Source organism: Pseudopipra pipra, chromosome 18, assembly GCF_036250125.1.
Source record: "Pseudopipra pipra isolate bDixPip1 chromosome 18, bDixPip1.hap1, whole genome shotgun sequence".
Classification (NCBI taxonomy): domain Eukaryota; kingdom Metazoa; phylum Chordata; class Aves; order Passeriformes; family Pipridae; genus Pseudopipra; species Pseudopipra pipra.
The window spans coordinates 5,428,053-5,454,661 of record NC_087566.1 but is presented as its reverse complement, the minus strand read 5'-3'; the positions used below and the strand labels follow the sequence as shown (position 1 = coordinate 5,454,661).

At 38.9% G+C, this 26,609-nt stretch overlaps 1 protein-coding gene across 6 annotated transcripts in view; it reads left to right on the top strand.

Moving 5' to 3' along the window:
- Positions 1-26,609, top strand: part of CABIN1 (calcineurin binding protein 1) — a 110,590-nt gene that overhangs the window by 28,015 nt on the left and 55,966 nt on the right. For 4 of the 6 annotated variants that reach the window (XM_064674728.1, XM_064674732.1, XM_064674729.1 and 1 more), the window contains 6 exons: positions 652-912; positions 1,544-1,695; positions 2,432-2,610; positions 12,783-12,965; positions 15,064-15,401; positions 20,887-21,000. In XM_064674728.1, coding sequence (XP_064530798.1) covers positions 652-912; positions 1,544-1,695; positions 2,432-2,610; positions 12,783-12,965; positions 15,064-15,401; positions 20,887-21,000 — 1,227 coding nt within the window. The remainder of the gene's footprint in view (positions 1-651; positions 913-1,543; positions 1,696-2,431; positions 2,611-12,782; positions 12,966-15,063; positions 15,402-20,886; positions 21,001-26,609) is intronic. The other 2 variants (XM_064674731.1, XM_064674730.1) reach the window with 1 other exon arrangement.

Sequence of the window (26,609 nt, the reverse complement as noted above, 5' to 3'; positions counted from 1 at the left end):
TTTTCTCCTTACAAAATATTTAGGAAATGAAAGGTTATGTTACTGTTCTTGGTTACAACCACATAACTTAAATGTATAAACTACTTTTTCAAAGAGAGAAAATTACATTAATGCATCTTTTGACCTAGTTTTTTACATTACTTTATTGGCATTTAATTTATGCTGCTTGTTTTATTTTTTTTTTTGATAGGGTGGGGTGGGGAGAATATTCTTACCTTATTCAGCTCCAAATCAGATACATTGCAAGAAAGATGAAATACATTTCTTCACAAATGAGAGTGGTCCATAGTGGCTCTCAGAGACTTCAGTTGCAGAACAAAGCAAATAATTTTTTTTCTTTGAAGAATTAAGATAATTACAGCTGTGAAAAAGTGGTAGAATTTGTTATTTTTCAGATTTATGTGCTTACTGCTTTGTTCTGGTTGGTTGTGTCAGCAGTTACTGGAATGAACAAAAACCTATCCATAAGCACCTTTTTGGGTTGCTGGGGTGCGCTTGATCACTTGGATATATCCTGTATCTTTTAGGTTAAAAGTGTTGAATGATGTACCTTGTTTATGCACTTTTATATGTGCACAGTAGTGTATTTTTGGAACTCTTCCTCTGGGCCGCAGTGAGTTCACGTGTTCCCCACGCTTGGTTCGATGGCAGATGGAGGAGCGCCGGGACAGCATGCTGGAGACAGCCAAGGTGTGCTTCACCTCAGCGTCTCGCTGCGAGGGAGACGGCGATGAGGAGGAGTGGCTTATCCACTACATGCTGGGGAAGATTGCAGAGAAGCAGAAACAGCCTCCTGTTGTCTACCTGCTTCATTACAAACAGGCAGGGCATTACTTGCATGAGGAGGCTGCTCGATATCCCAAAAAGATTCACTACCATAATCCACCAGAACTTGCCATGGAAGCGTTGGAGGTAAAAGAAAGTCAAATACGTAAGCTTGAAACCTTTTCTACAGATCATGGAATACCAGTTGTTATTAGTTCTGATTGTCAGGCACGTGTACATGGTGCTCTGCATCTGGGAACATTTACAAGATAGACTTGGAGAGTAACGTGGAGCCTGTTATTCAGGCTGATTTTGTTTTAAAGGCAGTTTGGACAGGTGGGTAGCAATTCCACTTCTGAGTTTTGCTGCACACAGTTCATTACTCAGTTTTTATAAAAATCAAACGTGAATAGGATTCACAAGCATCTTGTACCTATGGCAGTGTAAGTTCATGCATTAGTTGGAACCTTTGCTTTCACTGTGTTGTCTGGTGAAAACAATGGATCTAGAACATACTCAGTGGTGACTTCCTTGCAAGGAGACCAGCTCTGCTTTATTTGTTGTATTCCATAGATGGCAGCTGTAAAATTTGTACAGTGTTCAGATCTTCTAACTTAGAAGCAACTTTCAAAGGCAGGAAAAGTTCTGTTTAGGTAAGTTTAGGTAACAGTTAACTGTCTTTACTAACTCCTGCAGTTTCTACAGAGAAAAGACTATTTGTAAGAGATTGCAGAGCTACAAGTTCTTTACTGACCAGATGGATTTCGGTGTTTTTTAGGTATACTTTCGACTTCATGCTTCTATTTTGAAACTTGTGGGGAAACCAGACTCTGGAGTAGATGCAGAGATCTTAGTTAGTTTTATGAAAGAAGCTTCTGAGGGACCATTTGCCAGAGGCGAGGAGAAGAACACCCCAAAAGTTACAGAAAAGTGAGTGCTAGTTTCCAGGAGTATCCTCTGAATGTATACTTATAAACTACTGTACAATAAACTATTAAAATGAAGCTGAATAAAATATAAACAAAGTGATTAGAATTCATCCCAGTGATTGCAGTTTTCGGGTATCATGAGTAAGTTTATATGCCACACTGAGATCTTCTCAGTAATTGGCAGAGAGGAGGTGGGAAGAAAACAGACTAATTTTGATCTTTTGATCCATTTTAAAGCCTTTGTTTTTATTTATTAATAGATTTGATTTTTTAAATCAACTATTAACAAATCCAAAAGCAACTGACCTTTATTTATAGGACAAGAGAGTTCAGTCCACAACGTTTGTCTCATTAACAACCACAAAATAAAGAATGGTTTGCTATTGACAAATAGCACAAGGAAAGTGTATAGTACAAGGGAAGAATATAACTTGTACTAAACCCTGAGATTAGCTCAGTGACCCTGAGATCAGCTCAGCTGGTCAGAGAATGGTGCTAATAACACCAAGGTTGTGAGTTTGATTCCCATGTGGCTCATTCACTTAAGAGCTGGATTCAATGATCCTTGTGGATCCCTTCCAACTCAGAATAATCTGTGATTAAAAATCCATCCTTTAGAATTTGTTACTAAGATTTAATTACTGCATTGGAAATGCCGTAAGAACACGTAGTCTCATTTCGTTGTCCCTATATGTCCCTAGTATATAAACACTTCCTATTTTTTGTTGTCCTCCCAGAGAAAAAGCTTGCATGATTGATGAAGACTCTCACTCCTCAGCCGGAACGGTGCCAGGCCCTGGGACTTCCCTCCCCTCCTCCTCCGGTCCAGGTCTGACATCCCCACCTTACACAGCCACTCCAGTTGACCACGATTACGTCAAATGTAAAAAACCCCGTCAGCAGGCAACGCCGGACGGTACAGTCCCTGTTCTCAATACTGGCAGCACAGGAGGTGCTCTGATCACGGGGGGTTTGACCAGGAATGATCAAACTGCTCGTTTCAAGGAGGGTGATGGGTCTGTGGTAACACGGGCAATATTGAAGCTCATTATCTTTATGAATTTGGTTCTTTAAATAGAATCAATGTACAGTCAGAGCTTTAAATACAAAACTGAAAGTTGTCACCTGCCACCATGACATCTGTCACTTAGTCAAAACAGCAGTGTTTGTAGGAGGAATATGAGCTGACTGATTTTTTTCAGTGATTTTTTTTCTCCAGAGCTCATTAGGAAAGTGTGGGTTCAGTCTTTAGAAGACTGGACACTGTTTCAGCCTGTGTGAAATGACCAGGTGAAAATTTGAACCATGGTTGAAACAAGACAAATTGGTAAAAAGACAACACAAAACAGTATTATCATTTTTTGAAGGAGGCAGGTGGCAACTATTTTGAATATATTGTGATTGAGCACGAAGTGATTTGCATGACAGTCCAGTAGATTTCATCTTTTAATTTTTCTTTATCATTTACAATGACTGGTCAGCAGCTCATCTTTATAGAATATAAAGTGATGTAATATATAATTGGCTTATAAATGCAGAAGGTGGGGTGGTATCGTAGTTTTATTGAAGATTTTGCAATTACATATATTAGTAGAAATTAAGTTACAGTTTAAGTAACCTGATACTATTATTTGGCTAGGAATTTTATTCTGATTCTGCTTTTCTGGCCATTTGTTTATCCATCTGGATCTGTGAGTATCAGCACTCAAGGAGTAAAATATACACTCCGGTGTAAATCTTAGCATTGGTACAATGTGCCAGGCCCCACAGAAATGCTCTGCTTGATACAAATTTATTTCTGTAGGGTGGGCTGCTTCCTACTGTCATTTTCTGAAGAATGATAATTTGTAAATAACTTTCTTGACACAGTTTTGAAACAAATGTTTACATGCCTGAAATTTTTGCAGGGTGACTTTATTCCTTTTCCCCAACAAATAATTCTTGGTGAAACTGGCAGAAGCTCCTTCATCTCTTTCACTAAATTGACCAGAAAAATGTTCATTTTATTATTGCTTGCATTTCAGTTGGGAGTAATTCATTAGACTGTTTTTAGATCATATGTGGTGGGGAGGTGTCAGTGGGTTGTGCAGTGATTAGGCCCTTCTGTTAGCTTTTTAATGCCTTTTGACACAAAAAATGTAGAAGGGAGGAAATAGTTAAATATTTCCTAAGCCATAATCCCTGTGAGAAGCAGTTCTGCCTAAGACTGCATCTGCTTGGATCCTGAAGACTGTCTAAATGTTCCCAGGAGAGGTTAAAGTTAGATAAATACTCCAGTGGGTGTCATTAGTACCTTCACTCCAAGTAAGACGTTATGGGCTGTGGCAGCTGAGTGCCCAGGGGGAGCGAAGGTGGTGCTTAGCAAAGCCTGAAGGTGCAAGCACAGGAACCTCTGCCAGGGCTGAAGGAGCAGTGCTTGGCTCTGCCAGCTGAGCCTAGCTGGGCCTGAGCTTTGTGCTGTCAAAGCAATTCAAAACCTCAGCTGCTGGAGGAAGCAGAGTTAGGGGGATCTTCAGGAGGGCTGTGTGTAACCATGACGGAATTGCAGAGTACTGCATCATTCCCCATGTTTTGTGAGGTGCTGGCACAACTGAGCTCTGGATACAGCATATTGAGGAGCCCCAGGAAACTGAAATATTTGCCTTGGGGCTGTTACAGATGGAAGGAGAGCTAACAGGCTGAGCAATGCTCAGAAGTCTTCCACTTTTATATTATTACATATACTGTGCTCTTCTGCATGCATTTGCATTTTACTTATATTAAAATACAGACTTTTGAAGTAAAATGCTCTTGACATGTTACACATAATCACATCACTGAAGAAAGCTGGTGCCTGCGTTTCCATTCTACCATTCCTAAAAACAGCTAGAAAATACCCATCATTTGACTTTAGATTTATTTTTTTTAACCATTCTGACAGAAATGAAACCTTTTATATTGTCGTTGGACTGAATAAGTTGGCCTAAATTCAGCAGAGCTGTTTATGCTTTCTGAGGCCTGACAGTACTCTTATTTACTCCTGTATTGATCATCATATATGACATAAACAAAGTAAGAGTATTGTACAGTCTTACCTAGAATGTTCTTTTCATGTGTTACCACAAGCAAGATGCTATTTGGGATCCTGGTGAGGATCCTGTGAGACCTTTTTTGACCATTTTTGTGTTCTATGCTTCAAGAAAATATGACCTATGAGGAAAGGAGAAGGAATTGGGATGGTTTATCTACAGAGGAGAAGACTCAGGGAAGATATGACAGCACAGTAACTTAAATAGTGTTGAAAGCTGTACAAAGAGCTAGAGGCAAAACCCTAGGATTTCCACATTCACGGAAGACCAAACAGATGATATTAGACTTAAATTGCATTTTCAATCTGAACAGTAGAAAACAGTCTTAGGAAGTGCTGTTTTAGTGTAACCCTGCAACAGTTTAGCACTGCAAGTCTTTAAAAAATGGCAATACAGCTGTCTGCCAGGTATGGTGGTAATGTAATTATCCAGGTAGAAAAAGGAATGGACTAGATGAACTCTTGTGGTTCTTTCTGAACCCTACTTTTTCTATTAATTTTTGGTTGTTTGTGGGTTTGGGTTTTTGGTTTGTTGGTTTGGGGTTTGATTTTTTTTAACAAGATATCCAACAATGAGCCTTCTAGAGCAGCAAATTTTCTCACTATAAACAGGAGAGAATTACTGTACATCTTTTCTTGAAAATATTGGGACTGTGATCTTCAAGCATTTATCTGTAGATAGGTGAAGTCGTGAGGGCAGACTTATTTTGGATACATTATGAGTGAATCATTACTGTTCTGTAGCTCTCTAGCACATTTTGCTGGTGGAAGGATATGCAGAAATCACTGTTAAAGTTGAGAGCTTTATATCCAGAGAATGCTGGTGGTACTAGTTTAAAGTCATATATTTAATGAAAATGGGAGAAAGGAACCGGTAAATACAGCTTGTAAAGTAACTAAACTTCTTTTTCCTCATGGCAGCTGCTAGCATATATCTCCTTCAGGGAGACAGAAGTATTGCTGAGTGGCAGCTGTTATTTGCTGCCTGACTGGCTGCTGTCATGTGTGGAAAATGGGCAGCTTCCTTTCTCTTTTCTTATCCTGCCATTTAGCAACATCTTTTCCTTCCTTCTGTTAATCCTGTCTTTCCTGTCATCACCCCTGCCTGTTGCTGTTTTATAACCCTACAAAGTGAAAACTTGAATTCCATAGCAGAAGCCTGAGATTCAGATTCTTATTTTCCAAAGGCAAAGTAGGAAACAAGAAAAACCAGGAACTCACCAGGTACCCAGACTATCACTACCTGGGATGTTATTGTGTTTCCTCAGCTAAATGGCCAGTGTTAGGTACCAGAACAGACATGTTCTCTGTCCTCCTTTGTACAGGCTGGATGTAAACAGTCAGCAAAGACCAACTGCAGCACAGACTTGAAGCAATTTAGATTTACCTAAATTTAGAGCTACGCATTACAGTTAGTACACAAAGCAGGAAAAGTATTAAAATAAAATTTAAAAAAATCTGAATGAGATACGTTTCCCAAAAAGTGTACTGGGAGATGGTTGGGAGGTCTTTTTTGCTGTGATATGCCTTTGTTGTGTTGATACTCAAGTCCATATTACTGTGGTGGTATGCAGATGATGTATCCATTGCTTATTGCAGTGTTAAAATGTCATATTGTTTAAGTCTTCATCCATGTCATGTAGTTTGTCGTGTGTAGTTAGACTTAATTGTCCTTTTTTGTGTTTGTCTTTGCCCGATTGCTTTTGCAACCAATATTGCCCGTGCTGCCTCTAACCTTTACACAAATCTCTGTTCCCCAGGCATTCTCTTCCTGCTTTTACCTGTCACGGCTTGCTTTTAATAATTGGCAGAACCTGCATGATAAACTCACTGGGAAAGGCTACTTGCTTCGTGCTGTGGGAGAAGTCTCACTCCATAGTTTGTCGGTCTGTAATTCTGCAAACGTTATGAAGATGCACAGTGTTTTGTAAACGGGGGTTCTCAACATCCTGATGAGACAAAGGTGATCTCTGAGAAGCTTCTTGCCCCAGGCTGGCACTCATGCTAAACGAAATAAGTTTCTAAGATGGAGTGGATGTTTCTCCAGTGCATAAAAAGAATGTCCATGTTGTATTTTGGAACACTGAAACCTCACCCTTCAAAATTCTCTCTCTTCAGCAGTTTAAAATGAAATCTTTGGGTCTGCAGTACATACCATGTTCTGGCATGTGGTGCTGAATGTTCATGGGCACTGCATACTGGACTACATGAATAATGAACCAGACCCAGTTTATTGCAGTATGCCCCATTTTTACCTTTCCCCAGTTTAACCTCTCTCTGGTCAGTACACCGGTCACACTGAGATGTAGAGTGAGATTATGTAAAAAGTATTTGTCTAAATAAACGGGACATTGGTGAGGTACTGTGTTGCTCTGCTCTTGAAGGCAGAACAACAATATAGAACTGCAAGTTATGGAAACACACTGGGTGTTCACTGCAGCCAGACAAAACATAGGCTGTCATCTTTGACTCATGTTAAAAGAGAACTCCCTTTAAATATTCAGCGGACTTGCTGTCCTCAAGAAATTAACCTGCTCCATGCAAATCTCTGCAATTATTTTGTTTTTAATAATGTGCAAGTGCCTTTTGACGTAGAGCTGAATGTTGTCTTCTGTTATGGGTGGAATCTGTTTGCAGAATGAGAATTCTGTGATACATCATGTTTCTGACTGCAGACCAGTAAAGAAAAATGCTCATACATGGCAGTGAAGAGGCAGATATGGTGCCAGACAGCACAAAGAGAGTCTGTACCTCCACAGCCTGTGAACAACCTACCTTTATTACATGAGACAAGATATATATTTTTTTTACTGTAAATTGAGTTAGCATATGTATAGAGCTCTTTAGAAAAGCTTCCTGTGACACTTGTTTTTGATTTTTTGACTTGTAGCTGATTGTTTATCATCATTTAGGTACCTTCTTGTAATAACTGGGCTTACATTTTCCTTCAGATATTTAAGACAGAAAAAGATACTATTCAGAAGTGAGTTGTACCCTCTTGGCTTTCTGTGGCTTTCTTTTACCTACTCCCACATGCAGATGTTTCAGAGGTCTTCTCCCTCCTCCCTGAGCTGCACAGAAATGAATTGACAAAGGCAGGATGGCTCATTCACATTGGCACCACGAAGCTGTGCTTCAGCTCCCCGAGAATAAATTATGTAAGCCTGTACCACGAGGGCTGGTACCTGGTCAGCATAGTTAGCAGTGAGAGCTCTGTCATTAGGATTGTCTGTCTGCTAATTCAGGTCACTGATACTGTGACACATCACTCTCCCTCCTCTTCCTTTTTTCAGTGCTGAGTGGACACAGTTTTGGTAACAAGGCTTATGGACAGTTCACGGGGCTCATGGTGCATGTGGGAGGGTGCTGGCACAGGGTGATGCCTAGTGCAGAACTGAGCCCTTGTTCTCCTGTCATATTTTCAAATTAAATAGTCATTTAGGTTCTCCAGAGTTTAACACAACTTTTCCCTGTTGATTGGTAGGCATGCAGGTGTATGGAGCAGTGACACTGACAAGCTAATGGCTTTTTCTGGTGTGGAGGAATGGTCTGGAAGAGGGATTTTTGAGGTCAACCCAGTAAACCTATTTCATCCAGGATAAGATTAATTTAAAATGGTCTTAATCATCGAATTATGTCAAATGGACTACAGATATTTTTTTTAACATCTACAATAGATGTGTTTCAGTAATGAGAGTTACTTCATTATCTAGGTGACTGACAGGATCTCACTGATAAAATAAAGGTCTTGGCAGTACAGATGAACATACAAGTTTTTCTTCCCAATAACATCTTTCCAATAATAATTAATAATTTTTTACCAATATCTTGGAAGGTTAACAAGATTCTTCCTTTTGATCTTTTTACATCTTCTCTTCAGAGCTGCTCTTTTTCACCCATTGACAGAGTAGGTGATATAATCTGACACAGAAATCCCTGAAATGTCACAAGTTGAGCACATTATGAGGAATGAGGTAAAAAAAGAAAAAAAATTGCTGTCAAGTGCCATTTCCTGAATCATTAGAAATAAACACGAAATACTTAACTTTACATGAAACAGAGATTTCAGCTCATCAGGTTTTTTGAAATCTTCCTAAAACTTAGGAACGATGCAATGAAGTAATGAAACAAAATATAATAATACCATGGAGAGACATCTGCTATCAGATCATATTTTTAATAGGAATATTGTTGCAGTTACTTATGCACAATTTAGTAGAACTTTTTCCCTAGTCTCTTCATTTCCGCTGCAGATAATAATTTTGGGACATTAATACCCAGTTGTATTTTTATCTTAGCTTTTGAAATAATAGGAAACTTTACAGGAAGGAACCTCAAAAGAATATTTAGTCCTTGATTTACCATTTTCTCACAGCATGGGATTGGTTCAGCTTTTTGGAAAAGCTTGCCTTGTTGCTGGTACTGGGGTGGGGGCAGCTAAGAATATGGGTAAACAAAATATTGAAACCAGGAACTTTTTAACTCTTAAATTGCACTGAGTTGCATTAAACTGCCTTTAATTATAGCAAAAATTATTAAAAAGCACTGATGTTCTCCTTGGATTTGCATCTTTCAGGAGGACAGGTGTTGATAGCAGTTGGGAATTTGGAATTCATTCTCATGTCTCACAGACTGCAGTCTTTGGCACGTAGGTTGAGTAACACCAGTGACTGTCTAAACTACAGCACAAAAAATGTAAAATTATGTGCTGTGTGTCCGTCTAGCATATATATGAGCTATGTTTGTGAGTTAGGCTAGAAAAGAATAGAACTTTCATGTATAAAAATATGCAATTTTTTTTTCCTTCTAGAAAAGCAGAGTTAGGATGTAACTTGGTGCAGTTGCCAGGAGTTCTGCATTACATACTGCAGCATTTAGGTAATGACAGAGTTTTTTTATTATGTTAAGGAACATCTTGGGTAACCTAACAAATGAGAGCTATTCATCTTCCTGTCCTTGAAAGCCTCCAGTGATTCTATAGGTTCACTATGCTATTTTTTAACTATATGTAACAGTTAATCTAGAGATGAGGGGGGAAAAAAAGTCAATGTTCTTGCTACAATTAAAACCTATTGCCTTTTGCACTGTACTTAGTGAATCTGAACAGTAATTATTGTATTTTTATTTTGGTTAATTGTATGTATTTGGAAATTCTCCCTCATCTTTTTGAAGATAAATAAGTCCAATTCTCCCAACAGTTTTCATATATGCCATCTCATTAATCTCTCATCATTTTTTATCCTCTCCTCTGAATTCATTTTACGTAATTCAGTATATTTTTTAAAATGTGGGTCCCAAATACTGACACCATAATTAAGTTTAATTTTCATTAGTGCTCAGTAGAACAGGAAGACTCTGACATATTTTTTCTGTGAAGTTGCTGATTATACATTCAAGTGTGCTGGTTTGCTGAATTGCTTTTGGAGCAGCCTGACATTTTGGCTGTTTTTTGTTTGAGAATCGTGAATTCTTCTCAGGCACATGTGAATATGTGTGCTGGGATACACTCACACCTTTTCTACTACTGATCATGTTATCTTTTAGGTGCTTCTAGAAGGATTTGTTTATTTATGCTCAGATAATTCTGTGGAAGATGAAGGCTGGCTGGCTAACAGCTTTGACCTTTTATGCTTTGTAAAGATAGGTACTACACTCTGGTTGACATTCCCTGGGACTTTACCCATCCTCTGTGATTTCTGAGAAATTACTATTAATGACTGGTGGCTGCTGCTAATTTCTGAAATACTCCAGTGTTTTCCATCTGGCTCACTTAGTTTGAAAGCATCTGCTGCATTCAAGAAATATCCAGCATAATAGGAAGTTGTCTGAGTAGTCATTTTCCTCTGGTTTTCAGTGATTAAGGAGCCCAATGTTAATATAATTATTTTTTAAAATATATTTAATGTACTGAAAGAAAAGAAGAATGAACATACATCCCTAGATCTACACTCATTTTAGTAGAAATTTAAAAAAAAAACCAAAAAACTAGCTAATTGTAAGGAGGTATTTACATTTGTTCCCCATAGGGAAAAGCACTCATGTCGTGCATACATGTGAAATTTAATGTGTTGAGTCACTGTCTATCTTTGCATGCTGAAAAATTAGTGTAATTTCCCCTGATCTGATCTCTCCCTCGCATATTGGTCTAGCAGTTCTTGATTTACATTCTAATGTTTCGTCTGTCATAACCCACACATCAGAAGTGACCTCCAGGCTTGTGGCGACATTTGGAAATTTGCAACCTTTTTTTCCTTCCCTAGATGAGTAATTCAGCCTCTTTGCCACAAATGCAGAAACTTCCTTTAAAAAAAAAAATATCAAGGGAGGTACTGTAAATGTTTTTCCTGATGTCAACAGGGAGTTCAATGGTATCGATTTGTACCACAGAAGGTTATTAAAGCTTTATAAATGAGTCATTTAAAGCTTGACTGACCTCTCTTCAGATCCTTCTCTTCCCATTTTTTATAATTATATTCTTTCAGTATAAAACCTGTCATCATTAACCAACTGTATAGCTTCCAATTAGGACGCAAATACTGTTCTCCCATTCTTTTTCAAGATACAGTTTTATTAAGATCTGCTCACTGAAAATGGAAGGTTTTCTTTGTGTGGTAGTGAAAAGCCAACAGAGTGTATCAAATCTGGTTTAAACTCATTGGAATCCTAATAAGCAGAACCTGATCTGCAAGCTGAAGGTTTGCAAAGGGATTTATCTTGATGAAATAAATTCATAGGAGGCCCTTAGCTGTCTCCTGAACAAGTGCAATTCAGATGGAACAGAAGAAATTTAATTAAATTATCCACTCATCTCAAAGCAGGGACTTTTCCTTTGTTAATTTTCTTTCTTGATCTTATTGATAAAATTAATGAAGCAGAATGCAGTAGAACTACCTAGACAATGGATGCAACATACCTCCTGGTTATGCCATTCCTATATAGAATCATAGAATGGTTTGGGTTTCAAGGGACCTTTAAAGATCATGTAGTCCAACCCTGCTGCAACGAGCAGGGACATCTTCAACTAGATCACAGAATCAGCTATCAGTATCTTAAGAAGAAATTGGAAAATAATCTTTTGGGCTACAGATTTAAATAGAGTTGCCTGCACTGGAATTGAACACTGAATTATGTTGGCACAATATTAGGGAAAAATGCCAGTTTCCCATCTCTGGGGAATAAAAGTGTTCTTTAGTCATGCAGGGTTGCCTCTGATAACCCCTGATGTAGAAGACCATGGGTTATATCAGGCAGGTTTCAGACGTGGGTGGAAGGTTTTCATTTTCCTGTTTGTTCTGAGGTGTGTGTTTTATCCCCCATGATAAAGTCACAGTCCCTGTTCCTGTGCTGTAACAGCTCTCAACAGAGTAACAACTTAGTTGTGATTGTGATGTAGTCAGCAGCCACTGCTCCACTCTGTCAAGTAAAGTCACTTCTCCTATTCTTCTGTCAACTGCCTTGAAGTCCAGGAGTTTTCCTGTCTTAGGCCTAGTTCTTTGATGGATTGTTTATTTGCCATATCAAATCACCTTTCAGAGCATTTGTTGAACAGCATCTTGTGCCTGCAGGATAGATGGCATCAGAGATCACTCCTGTAAGTCTTTGCCCTTTAATGTACTGATTTTTCTGTCCTTTATGAGTAATTTTTACCAGGACTGTTGTTCGTGGTTTTCTCTTGTCAATTGACCTTTGCTTGTTTTAGACTCAAAATTATACTGGGTGCTTTTCAAGGCAAATGGTACAGGAAGCCTGGAAAATCTTATAGGGCCTTACTAGCTGAAATGCTGTGTCCCCAGCCTAACTGCTTTTCAAAGTTGACCATTATTACTTTTGAATCAAATTCCAGGATTATATTCTAGGAAGAAATGTGGTGAGAAATAAATACCTTTTATTAGTGGTTAAGGATCCTGTATTGCACTTGTAAGAGGTTTGCAGAGTGGCTACAATTTTATGTTGCTGTTACAGAGGCAAGTAACAGCTTGAAGAGTATGAAGTGGTGCATTCCTTCTTTATCTCTTTTGCAGAGAGGAGTCAGGATAGCACTGGAGCAGTGCTGTCTGACTCCAGTTCCACACAGGATATGTTTAATGAGCCTGCCAGTTCTCAAGACAGCCTGAGGAAAACTTACACAGAGAAGAGGATTTCTACTACCTGTGCTGATACACCGATGAGCAGCAAAGAGACCCTGGGGTCTACAGAGGAAAAGGGTATGCCTGATTTAATAGATAATGTCAGTTGGAATATATCATTAAAATACTTCTTCTGGCTTGCAGAAGCACTGAAATGTGCTGCACTGTGACTGAGAATTTTAACTGGGTGCTATTGCTGCATATGTGTGTGGAACTTAAATTTGGAACTGTGCTTTGCTTATGTGGCTACCAATCCAATTTGTTCTATCTGTTAAATCTTGCAAAGAAAGGAATAATGATGATAAATAATGATGGAATAATGATGGAATAATGATGTCTATGGTGGCCCTTTGACTGACTTACCTTCTTTTAGGTTATTTAGTTTTTCTTCAGTGTTTTAAATCTCTAAATAATTTAAGGAGTAGTTATTTGAAGATAATCTCAAACAAGACATTTTTACTTTTCCCAGGTATATATTTTTGTTCTGGCCCAGCAGCAGCAGATATTCTGTTCATAGAAGAAAACAAGTAGTGGAATTAGATGTTTTATTCCACTGGATACTTCATTTCAGTGGAGAACTAGAATTGCTCTCTACCAGATTTTTCCATATATAATAGTACTAAATGTTCTGTATTCCACTGGAAAAATTGTTTTAAAGTCCATTAGCTGGAATTTCCCTTTGTCTGAAGTTTGTACAGTTGGATATGGCAGTAGATAGACAGGCTGGACTTCAACAGGGAAAGACAAACACAACCAATGTCTAAATTTTTCCCACCTTTCCAGGTTGTGGCTCTTTGTGGGATGTTAAGTCTTTTTTGCCAGTTTATACTGAAGTGTTTTCCAATTTCATAGATCCAGAAACAGTGGTGTGTGGGTAGTCCTGGTTTACTTGCCTGATCTCCCTAGGAACAGCCTCTAAGCAGTCATCTTTTTGTTTGTAGAGTCAGATCACCTTGGTTTCTTGTTTTTTAAAAATACTTTACTTCAGTCTTGCCTAAGCTAGGGAAGCCTGTGTTGATGTTTGCATCAATATGCTGAAATAGATGCCAGTTCCTAGTTTTGTAAAATAGTATTTCCATAATCACTAAATCCAGTAGCCTTTTGGGTACTAGACCAAAAACATGGCTCTTTTTCAGACTTGCAGTGAGTTGTGTCATTGTCATCAGCTGTCTGTCAGAACAACTGCCAAATGCATTAGTGATGTTTATAAGAATAGATTTTTTTTCCTTAAAGGTACCTATATTATAAAATTATAATGGATACAGACATTGTGCAAGCAAATTTTGAAAAATTTGAGTTCTGGAAAACATTTTTGACTCCAAAGTTCAGCCTTATCAGAGAAGAAGTTATGGAGCAGCTTTAGAAGTACACTTCAGTGTATCTCTACAGTATCTGCTAGGAGATAAGATCTAATGTAAGAGGCTCTTTATCCTAGCAAAGACAAAGACATGGTAAACTTCCATGACTAAAAATCAAAGTTAAAGAAATTAATCTTCATGTAGCATGCATGTTTTCAGCAATAATGATTAGTTAACAGAAAATGTGGAAGCTCCCATTGTCACAGATGTTTTCTGAAGTAAGACTTGGTATCCTTCAAGAAAAGATGGGTCAGTTGAACTGTGAGTTACCAAGTTAATCACAAAAATGTTTAGAGGGAACTGTAGGCCCTACACTATGCAGAAGACCAAGTTAGCTGCTGATGATCATTCTGTCCAAGGCTATATTGTATTCTGAATCGTGCTCTTCTAGTCAGATGTTAAGAATTATACATTTCTTTGGTAGGGTGGCTTTAATTTTCTGTTCCTTTCTCTGCAATAGAAATTACTGAATTTACTCTTTTGTTTTGGTATTTTCCCTCCTCCTCTCCCATCTTCCAAGAGTGTATAAAGTCCTGCATTGTGTAAGGTGTGCTGAATTCATACTATTGCTCAGGGAAAAACCCAGATGAAGACAATGGAGAGATCAGTGTGTGGCTCTGTTAGTGAGTTGAAGGTTACTATTCAGTGAATGTCAGGAATAGTAATTTTTTTTTTTTCAGGAACCCCTCAATATTTCTCTCTGTGCTTTAATGAAGAAAAGGCTTACCTTTTGTCATATTTAATTTTTGTCCTTTTGTATAGTTTATTTGCCATTTGGTAATGGCAATTTCGTTGTCACTTCTGTCTTAACATTCCAGCTGCAGGAAAGTCAGAAGAGCTGCTGGAGAGCTCAGAATCCTACAACCCCGCTGAGCCTACCGGCCAAAAACTTGTGGTGGATCCTCAGTCTGCTTCTGGCAATCCCATCAAAGCTGCAATCCCCCCACCCTCACAGTGGGACTGCAAAAAGAAAGCTGAACCTTGTGGAGATGCATCCGAGTTCCCTCACGGTCTCCCCGCGGACCTGGAGGAGCAGCGCAAGTTCCTGACGGAGCAGTGCATCGCCTCCTTCTGCCTCTGCCTCAGCCGCTTCCCCCAGCACTACAAGAGCCTCTACAGGCTGGCCTACCTGTACACCTACAGCAAGACACACAAGGTGAGCAGAGCACTGAGAGAATTGCTGTGTTTACTGCCCACTCTGTTGTCATTTGGACTAGTTCAGTGTTAAAATACAGCAGGTAAGCTTGTTTAATGCAGTTTGGATTGGAAGACTGTAGGAGTCTTCAGCCCCTAGGTTGTCTGACTCATGTGTGTGAGGTCAATTGAGTAGAAAATTTCTTTTTTTATTACTGAACTAAGTAAATTTTTGTCATTCAGCAGAGAATTACATTTTAGATACGACACATAAATTAAGATGTTCTCATAAAAATGACGGCAATTATTTATTTTACTGAATAAGTGACTTAGAAGCAAAAATTCCTCAGTATTGGTGTAAACACATCATGTGACAGAGATAAACTTTCTGGGTACTTTGGATCTTTGTTAGTAAAATGTGTAGGAATAGTACATTGAAATTATCAGAAAATTCTCAGTTATTTTATTAATTGTCATAATCAAGGTTTGAATTTTGTATTTGGAAGTCTTTTGTTAGGTCATATGCTGCTCTACATGGCTTCCTGAATTCTCTTCCCCACCAGTATTGAAGCTTGTGTGAACAATAGGGAAGGGAAACAAATCATACCCCTGGCCTCAGAGTAGAAAACATGTCACCAGCACTGAGCTCGAGCATGTCCTACCAACCTACTGGAAGGTGATGAATGTTCCCTTTGGCTGTACAGTGATTATCCAGAAAAATATTACCCTTTTTTATAGAGACCTTGTTTTGAAAACATTCTTATGCTGTTTGTATGTAACAGTTGTTAATTTTTCCATGGAACTGATCATTAATAAGAGCCTTAGATTCCTGCAATCTGTCATTACTTTTGCTGACATGATTTTGTATCAACATTCAACAAAAAAAGCTGCCTGTTTTCAATTTATTCGTTCAAATAGCATGTCCTTGCCTGAGGAACTATTTGCAAAATATTTTCTTCTATTATTTTTCCCTGATGAAGCCTTCTCTTTTGCTTTTTATATCTCTCTTCCTTTATAAATATCAATTTAATGATGGTTTTCTATATGAAATACACATTGTTGTCTGAATCTGTTTCCTCTTGGAACTCAGAAAAATTGAATCCTGCCTGGTTGACCCTAGTAGTTACCAGGCTGACTTCAACTGCCCTTTTTGGGTTTTACTGTCCTTTTTTTTGTTACTTATCTGCGTAACAAACAACCACTTGACTCTTCCTTTTGATATATGTTTGGTACATATTTTCGTGGGATTTAATTTTCTTCCTTTCATGACTCATTAAGGTTCAATGTCAAATGCCTGTGTTTTCATGGCACACTAGTATGTCTTTAGTGGGATTTAGACTCCTGAATGAACTTAAAACACAAAATGGATCTATGTATTTTTAGCAGTAACTGGAGTAAGCAGTAGGCTTACATATACTGATGTTAAACCTGATTTTAAAAGTGAGATGAATTATATCAGGTTGAGTTGTTGCGGGGGGCAGAGTGGTAAATTTTAGAAAACTGAAATTAATTTTTAAATGAATATAACCATCTTGGAAAATTCAGCATTTACGTACCAGCGCCAGGAATTTGCATGAAGAATTTAGACTGATGGCCAAAATTCATGGTTGGCTGGGAAAGGAGAGGATTGGCAGGTCTCCACAGTGCATAGAAAAACAAGTTTTCCATATGCAATCTGTTTTCTCCTATTTTACAGTATTCCTGGTTTTGCTGTTGTAAGATTAGTAAAAATAGTTGTTGAGTGCTTTTTTTAACATCGTTTCAAAATCTTTGAACATTTTGTTTGGCTGTGTGTTCTGTTGGTTTTTTTTCCCCTGCAAAATCCATCTCACTATTTGGAGGCTATTTCTCTTCGTTTTATTCTGTTACCAGAGCAAATTTGTACATAGCTGGTTTTTGTTGGAATAAATGTGCAGGACAGTAAGGGTGAATTTTCAAGTTACTTCAGTTTCCCATTCACCTTTTCTTGAAGTAAAGTCATCATCCTTTGTGATTTTTACCTCCAAAATGAATGTTGGCACAATTTGGAAGGAGAGGTTAGGACTTGGCAAGACACTGTTTGTCAGTGTAATTAAGAAGTTTTGTGAAAAGCATTTGCCTTATGGCCCTTAGGGATTAGTATGGGGAACTGGTCTGATATTCAGCAACCAGCAGGTCATCAGGAAATAAAAATATTTACTTATGTGCTTTTTTAATCTCAAAATAAAAAAATACCCTGTAAATCCTGAAAGAATGTGCTCATGAATACTGTGTGTATGACTTAGGGTTTTTAAGTTTGTATCTTGTAGAGTGCCCGTTATTAACAGAGCCCTTAATGAGGAAATTAATGTCAGGTATGACACAAGGTCAGTGGCATGACAAGTTAGTCAAAGTAGGCATAATACATGCGTGTAAAAATGATAAGATTATATATTTGTAGGCTTAATATATACGTAGAGACACAGATAATGTGGGGGCATAATAGATGTAACCATTTCAAGCAAAATGAGTTTGATAATAACAGTTCATTCAAAAGGCTGCCCTTCAAGGTCGGTGGTCTTTTTATTTTGCTTTTATTTGATGCAGGAGTACGAGGAACTTTTTGAGACAAAGCCTTCTAATGGACTGTGAAAGAAAACAGAGGGAAGGATTAAGGTATAAGTGCAGTGTTTTGTTCCCCTCTCAGCAACACTTCGTGGAGTTTTCAGGTTAGGTGAAGGTGCTTCTGACACCACTGAGTTAAGAGGTATTCTTCCCAGGTGACTCAGAGTTCCACTTGGTTGACCATAAGAGATTTTCCTTTTCCACTTCAACTTTTTTTTTTTTCAAGTTATTGTAGCATGTCAGTCATCTTGTCTTTGAATCTTGGGGTGATAAAGATGTGGGAGGCAACAGCTGAACTGGAAAGAGTATTTCATAATTGCCCTGAGTCAGACAGCCAAATCCAGCATTTCAGGCTGGTAAGCAGTGTGCCAAGAAGAATAAATCCTTTTTGCTATGTCCTGGATCCCTTCACCCACTCCTAATAACTTCATCAGCTAAAACCCAAGCAGAGCAGACTCTGTGAAATCTAATGAGTTGAGACCTGCTCAGGCGTATTTACTGGGAATAACTGATCATGCTGATTTAAGGAGAAGGGTAGTGGAAAATCTGTAACTACATCTTTTATTCCTATTAGTTTTGATTGTGTGAAGTTACCGTGTAATTGCCCCATTTGTCTGAATGATCTTTTCTCCTCCTGGCTGGGTTACTGCCATCATCTTGTTCAATAAAAGCCTGTGAATTATGTGTACCAAACACATGCCTGTGGATGGTCAGTGCAATGGGCACAGAGGATCACCAGAGCATGATGCTACAATTAATGATCTCTTAACCTTCTCATTATAAAACTTCGATTGGAGAATACATCAGTAGCTAAAATTTCTTCAGACTGGGATTTTACATTTAGGCTTTGTGGTGGGGTGATAACTTTCTTAAAGGTTTTGTTTTCCTTGAATTTTTATGTGATAGTTTTAATGTAAGATTCAGATTGCCACACATTAGGCGATTTTTGCCTCATTTTCACACTTGGAATTAACTCACATTTCTGATGACTATGACTGGCATAAAGGAAGGCACTTGTGTGCCTGGATCTTGGACGTTATGATAGGCTTATTTTTGCTAGATTCTGATTTTATTCAAAACAGTATGACGTTTTTGGAAGAACAGATTTTTGTAGGTTCTTTTGTGCATTTTCTTCTGTATGTATATCCCAGTATTTTGCAGGATTAGGTTAATAGGATTACAGAAATACATATTAGGAAAGAAGTTCTATAGAGAAAAGTTAGCATACAGTTAAGTTTACACAGTTTGCTTTCTTCAGTCTTAATTAAATTTGACACTCAGCAATAATAATTAAATTTAGTGATTTCCCTGACTAGCCAGGAAGTACCTTGTGATCTTTATGAGTGAACATGTATTTGTTCCATACCAAAAGAAAGCTATCCAGATCCCCTGGACTGTCCTACAGTGTAATCATGAAGGCCCTGTGTAAGTACCTATGTCAGCTCTCTGAATGAAGGATTTTTAACATCTGTAAATATCTGGTTAGTATTTCCAGCATTCAGCTCTCTTGCACATGAATCTGTAATCAGCATTTTGCTAGAGGGGATGCTCCAATTCTGGTAAGACATTGGAGATTTCTGCATGATTACTGTCATTAGGACAAAAGCACTGATGATTGAGCAGAGCTTTTACTGTTTCACCAGAGCCTCATAAAGAAAATGATCTGGAATATGGGATGAGAACTTTGCTACTACCACCTCCCCCTCCCCAAAAAAAAAGATATTACAGCTGGAATATGATTCTTGGATGGACATGACTTAATCAGATTTATGACTCACAGAAGCATATTTCCAGCCCACAGAACACAAGCCAGAGTTCAACATTCTCATTTGCCTCTGTGAACCAAACATCTTCCTCTTTCTTTTATCTTCTCTGTTGTGAGGTTGTCTGTAAAAAAGCCAGTCAAAAGCTACTTCTAACACTGAAATAAAAGAATTAAGGAAAGCAAAACTTCCATTGGTGAAGCCTCACAATTAATAATTGTCCCATCTGTTGGTAACATTCTGCCTGGAGCCAACAGCTGTCCCTGGTTCTCAACTGCACAAGAGAGGCTCATGCATTGAACTCATAGAAGGGTAGTGCTTTTATGAATTTTTGGTTGTCATTTATCATTTAGTCTCCTACCAATACTTTCTTGTTAACTCGCTGTGCACTATTGACCAAATTTGATGATGATCATGGAATTTTTCAGAGAGGTTAAGTGAAATTACGTGGAGAGCAATGGCTGAGTAGAGGTGAGAGGCCTAAATTTACCACGCCACTAAAAGAAGGCTGCAGTTTAAGCCTAAAGGTTGCCTCTCTTGTGAGGCCTGAGTGCTGGCAGGAATTCCCTGCTAATTAGCCTGAGGGGAAGACCTGAGGGACAGCTTCCAGAGTATATGGGGAAAAACAAGAGAGGAAAAAGGGAGGGCCAGGGGGCAGTGAGAGGCCTGGTATGCAGGGGAAGGCTGCAGGATACCCAGGTCAGTGAGTTCTACTGTTTGCTGAGAAACTTTATATTTTTATATATAAATTATTTCATATTGGGCATTAACAAAAAAAATAGGGTGTTTTAAATATACCTACAGTTCAGGTTTCTGCAGGTTATAGGAGATAGAGGGTGGATATCAGTGAAGCAAAGACAGGTTAAAAAAAATACAAGAACACAAAACTGGATTATCTGAGGCTGGATTCAGCAGCTGTAGGAGCCTGGCCAGTCTCTGGGCTTGGATGCTTGCTCTGAGCAACAAACTGGCCTCTCTCTCCTGAAGGATGTCTTCTCCAGATCACACGCCTTTCAAAATACTGTTGGGACAGCAGCTACATGGAAAATGAGAAATGACACTGCAGGTTAATAAATAAAACCAAGTGAGCGCTTTGTACTTTTAACTGTGGTGGCATTTCCATCCCCTGCCTGCAACTCAGCAGCCCTTCTCTGTCCACAGAACCTGCAGTGGGCCCGGGACGTGCTCCTGGGCAGTGGGATTCCTTGGCAGCAGCTGAAGCACATGCCTGCACAGGGCCTCTTCTGCGAGAGGAACAAGACCAATTTCTTCAACGTAAGTTTATACAGCTGATAAACACACACCCCTCCGTTCTCAGCCCTCACTGTAACACCTGTTTCTCATTTGAAGGGTTTGTGAAGGGACCATAATGTGAAATTCCACACAGGCACATTAAACAAGCCATGAGCGGCTAAAGGAAAGGAGAACTGTGTTACAGACATATTTACTGGGTAAATGTGCCTCTCTTGAAGGGAACATTAAAGGATTATTTCTCATGAGCTTGAAAACATGGGGAGAGAAGCACCAACATTTTTCAGTTATGCATCATTTACCATATACTTGATGGTTGAGCCCTCTATAAAAATTCTCATTTTGTTCATCTTGATTATCCTCTTGTCTGTCATTTCTCAACTACACTTGCACTTCTCTTGACAAAAAAACATTGCTAGTTGTGCTAAGCAATCTCCTGCAATTGAAGGAGCTTTCTTGTATTCCCCTTTGTTGGAGCATGGCTCAACAGAAAGAGTCTTTCCAAGTCCCACAGTGAGGTAGCAGCACTGTCATAGATACTGTCCCCATGTCTGTGATATCTTCCACAGGGGTGTCTGTGCCTCTCACTGACATAGGACACACAACACTTCTGAGACTTACATAAGCATTTATCTATCAGATTCCCTGCTGTGATTGCCACTGTTGTCTTTGGTATCTTCGACTTTTTGTGGTATGTTCTAGGTTTTTGTGCCATCTGTTCTTTTGAGATAGGATTCTGTAGCAATTCTGTCTCACAGTGCATGGTGAGAGCCTGGAGATGGTCTGTCATTCTGGACTATGTTATAGTCCATATCTGCTGTATGGTTGCCTGTGATTGCAGTGACAGAATTTTATGTCTCTGCTTTCCCATCTAGTGCTTCTGTTTTAATATTGTAATTGTGAAATTTACTTCCATTTTATATCTGTTAACATTTATCTTCATTTTTGCTGTATGTTGTGTTAATTAGCACCTCTGTGCAAACCTCTGTTAAGTATAAAGTAAGTGCTCTTCTCTGATTATAATCCCTCAGATGGGTTAAACAACTAAGGAATACTGACAATGGCTCAAAATTGTATCATGGATCAGTCTGCAAATGGGGTTTTCTATATCATTACATCTTTCTGGAGAGAACTTTTGATTAACAAATACTGTCAGCCAGCAAATAAGTACCATCTGATCACTCCCCTCCCACACCCCCATGGTGGGATGGGGAGAAGAATCAGAAAAAAAGGTAAAGCTGAGATAACAGTTAAATAATTGAAATAAAGTATTAAAATAGTTATAATTAGTAATGTAAGGAGAAATTATGCACAGTAATGCAGTTTACTCACCACCTGTTGACCAATGCATAACCAGTTCCCAAGAAGCAATTGGCCTCTCATGACCAGCTCCCTCCAGTTTATGCACTGGGAATGATGTCCTGTGCTATGGAATAGCCCTTTGGCCAGTTTGGATCAGCTGTCCTGGCCACGCTCCCTTCCAGCTTCTTGTGCACTTCCTCACTGGCAGAGCCTGGGAAACTGATTTCTAGTAAGCACTGCTTAGCAACAACTACATCAGTGTCTTATCAACATTATTCTCACACTGATTCCGAAACACAGTGCTGTACCAGCTTCTAGGAAGAGAATTAACTCTGTCCCAGCTGCAAGCACAGCACAGCCTGATAGGGTTGTGACCTGATTGATGACTACATGGCTTTGTTCTGGTTATTTCCCTGCATTATCTGCCAGCTTTCCCTGCAAGAATCCTGCAGTGTGATTAGCTCTTCAAACTAGTGAATGCTTTGGCTCAGATTCACATAACACAAGTATTCTTGTAGAAATTAATGGAATTACTCAACATGCTTCAAGCCAAATGTGAACTTTGCATGATCAAGGTTGACTTGTTCATCACTGCAGGGTTAAGTGTCAAGAGTATCCTATGTTTTAATGTATGAGGAAGATGAGCAGTAGGGAACTGAGAAGTGTGTATAAGGGAGTGTTTCTACTTGAAAAATGTGAATTACCACATTAAGAGAGATCAGTGGTTGACCTAAATCATGTCTAGTTTTTGAATGCTAATGCTAGCTAATTTAACTTAGATTCCACTGTATCCCTAGGTGGAATTTTCCAGCATTATTTCAAAAAATAATTATTCCTTGCTCTGTGCGTTGATATTTTTATACTCTGAAGGATGAAAAGTGTAGCTACTAGAAGGATACTCCCAAGGATGTAGTATAGCTGCTAGACAGCTGTATAATAATTCTGTTTTGTAAATCAACAAAAACTTAATTCCCATAATTAATTTCTTTAATAAGAAATGAAATACACTTTGAAATAAAAGGCAACTTTCAACAAAAGATATCTACAGAAAACCACTGGACTTAATTCTTTTGTATCATGATATATGATATATATATGCTGGCCCAGTGCAATATATTGGCAGCAGTGTTAGAAAAGAGAGAAGATGTTTGACAATTATGTTCTTGATTTGAACTTGGGTCTGCTAACAGATGAAGACAATGTTAGTCTGGAGTCCTCCATGTAGACCACTGCCTCCAGGCTTTAGGAATTTCAGTCTGGGGGCTGAACTCCAGTGTGTCTCAGCTGTGGGGATGGTGTGGTGCACACACAGAATGCCTCACACAGCAAAAATGTTTGTTGAGACCTTTGTGAATCAGTGCTAACATCTTGACTTATTCCTGCATGCAAGTAAGTTGGTCCTCCTGTTAACAGGTACAGTGTACATTATGAGTTTAGCATGATAAATATTTTGTTGGTCTCATTTTCTACCCAGTTATATTTTAAAAATCCTCCTCTATGTGGAGCCTGTGGTAGTAATCCAGTACAGACGACACAGACAGAGCACAGTGAGAAAATCCAGATCTGAGAGAGAAAGGGCTGCAAGTGCCCATGACAAGAAGCTGGTAGTGTCAGCTGACATTCCAGAATTGGACAAACTGAAATCTGTGAACAACTTGGAAAAAACCCCCTGAGTGCTGCATTGACCTTGTCTGGGTTAAACCTCAACTAGTCTGTTCTCATGTGAAGCTCCAGCCCGGTGGTGGGTAAGTGACTGTTCTGCACCATCTGGGTCAGTGCTCAGAACACACATTGGTGTGTCATCCCTTGTACAGATGGTGTTGCAGCCCACTGTCCCAGCTACTGTCTTCACATAGAGAGATGGGTGATAAAACACAAATTATAGCACTCTACAAAAGTAGTCACATCTAATCTTAGAAATTAAATGGCCAACCTTAAGATTTTCTAAGCATATTAATGTCCCCCAGGGTTATTTTCAACAGAAATCTTTTGCCTAGAGTGTTTATTTGCTTCCATGAAATGCATTTGGTATTATTTTTTGAGAACTCTTCAGCCTTCATGATACAAAAGAATTAAGTCCAGTGGTTTTCTGTAGATATTTTGCTATTGGAATACTTTTTTTATTCTGGAGCAAGTAGCACTGGTGTTTTTAATCTCTTGTACAGAAGATTCAGGGTTGTTGAAATTACAGCTGACTCAGTTCTACAAGTACAAACAACATAGTGTGAAAGAGAAAGCTAGCAGCTCCTCCCAGACATACTCCTAGCAGAATTATTTATGAAATGTTTATGACAGCACTGTATGAAAAGAAATAAACCTGGGTAAAGCTGTCTGTTGTTAAACTTTACTGCAGAACTGCTGGTCTGGATCTGTGTGTCATGGCCTCTTGTATAATTTGTTAGCTGTCACTCAGCTGTGACTGAAGTGAGCAAAAAAGGCATGTTCACTTAGCCTGATTTCTTCTCATTTGACTGATTAGAATAATGTCAGGGTGCTCAGAATTTCCCTTTTTCAATTCTAAGAAAAAATATCCTTACTGCATTATTGTACCTATTTGTTTCCCAAGCAGAAAAGAAAGGCCCCAATTTTCAAGGGAGGAGGTTTTGCATGTTCATGGCTCTGCTGTGATGGCAATCATTATTTGAATGAATACTGCTGTTAGACTTACAGGAGTTTTAGCTAAGTTCCTAGAAATTACTGCTAAGCCTGTTTTGTTTGGCCAGTTACACATTTCTCTATAAACTTGCATGTACAGGTGCACTCCTGTGCATGCTTTTCTCCTCTTCTTTGTCTCAGTGTGAGTGTAAATATATACAGAGACTTTTTTTTTTTTAAAGATGGAACCAGGATGGTTTCTATGGTAACTAAATTAGAAATTAATTCACAAGGAGAAAAAAAATCCTCAAACATTGCTTTATATAGTAGGGCACTTCTTTAATGTATGCAGATTTCATGGTTGAGCTCCATGTACCAGCAAGTTCTCCATATGGTTTAATATACACTATTTGTATTTTCCTGGCACATCTTCTGTGGTAATAATAATCTGTTGTAATAAAGATCTTGATGTCCATCTTTGGTAACTGTTCCCCACATACAAAAGCTGTGCATGCACACTGTATGCTACAATGCAGACACTGATGTGCATGAAGTCTTGCTGCAAAGTGTTACAGATAATTGTTCTATTTTTAATTCCAAGAGCAATGCAGTATGTTTATTCTCTGCAGTAGCCCTGAAGCTCTTCATTCTCTGGTCTGAGCAGGGTCAGACTAAGGTGGGAGCACCCACTGGAAGCCAGAAGCTGTGAGACAGAAGTGATTTCACTTTGTTTTGTCTTTGTTCATACCAGGTGTGACTGGGCACTGACAGGGGACCTCTGCTGAGCAGAATGGCAAGTTCTGGACACTGAGTAGTTGAAGTTGCTGGAGGTAGTTCTGATTACACAGCATGGTGATAACCACACTGGGAGCTTTCTCTGTTACTCTTCCTGTACAGCAGGTTCTTCCCTTAGTTGTGTTTCAGGTTAAGAGTCTGTCTGTCTGTCTGTCTGTCTTATCAGAGGAAAGTTGATTCTGAAAAGGGACAGCAGGGTGCAAGGCTGACTGTCTGGGGATTCTGTGCAACCAGAGCCATACAGGTGAATTTGAGGTGTAGGATATTGTGAAGTCTCTACTATAGGGGACAAAAAGGCAACATGCCTCAGCTCTCCTGGAAGCTGGGCAGTTATATCAAGGAAGTTTCATTATATGCCTCAATTAGTTTTATACCTTCCCTTAGACATACATTACTGGTCACTGTCAGAAATATGGCATTGAGTGAGTATATGGGATTTTCTTTGGATCCAATAGAGCTGCCTTTTGTTTCTCTCCCTTCTCCTGACATGTAACCTCAGCACTAATGGTTCCCATGACTTGAATTAAAATGAAAGATTTGTTACAGAATTTAATGTCTCTGTTAGAGGTAACTGGCTATACATCATCCAAGGGAAGAGGAAAATCCATAAAGGGTGGTCTGAACCTATTCTAGACATTCGTTCTACCCAGGTTGGGGTCACTATTAGTGCTGACCTGAAGAACCTCCAAATACCACACAGTGCCAAGGGGCAGCTCTTCAAAGTTGCTTGAGGCAACCTGACTGAAACCTCAGGTTCAGCATTTCCTGCCATGTACTTGAAAAACTTGAAGCTGGAGGCAACAGCAGATTAAAATCACTTTCCTAGAACTCTTACACTCTGCCTTCCTTCCTGTCCTTGGCTGGTGACAGATCTGAGTTACTCTCCCTCCTGCTCATAGTTGGTGTGTATCTTTTCAGTTGGCAAATGTACTTCTAACTCC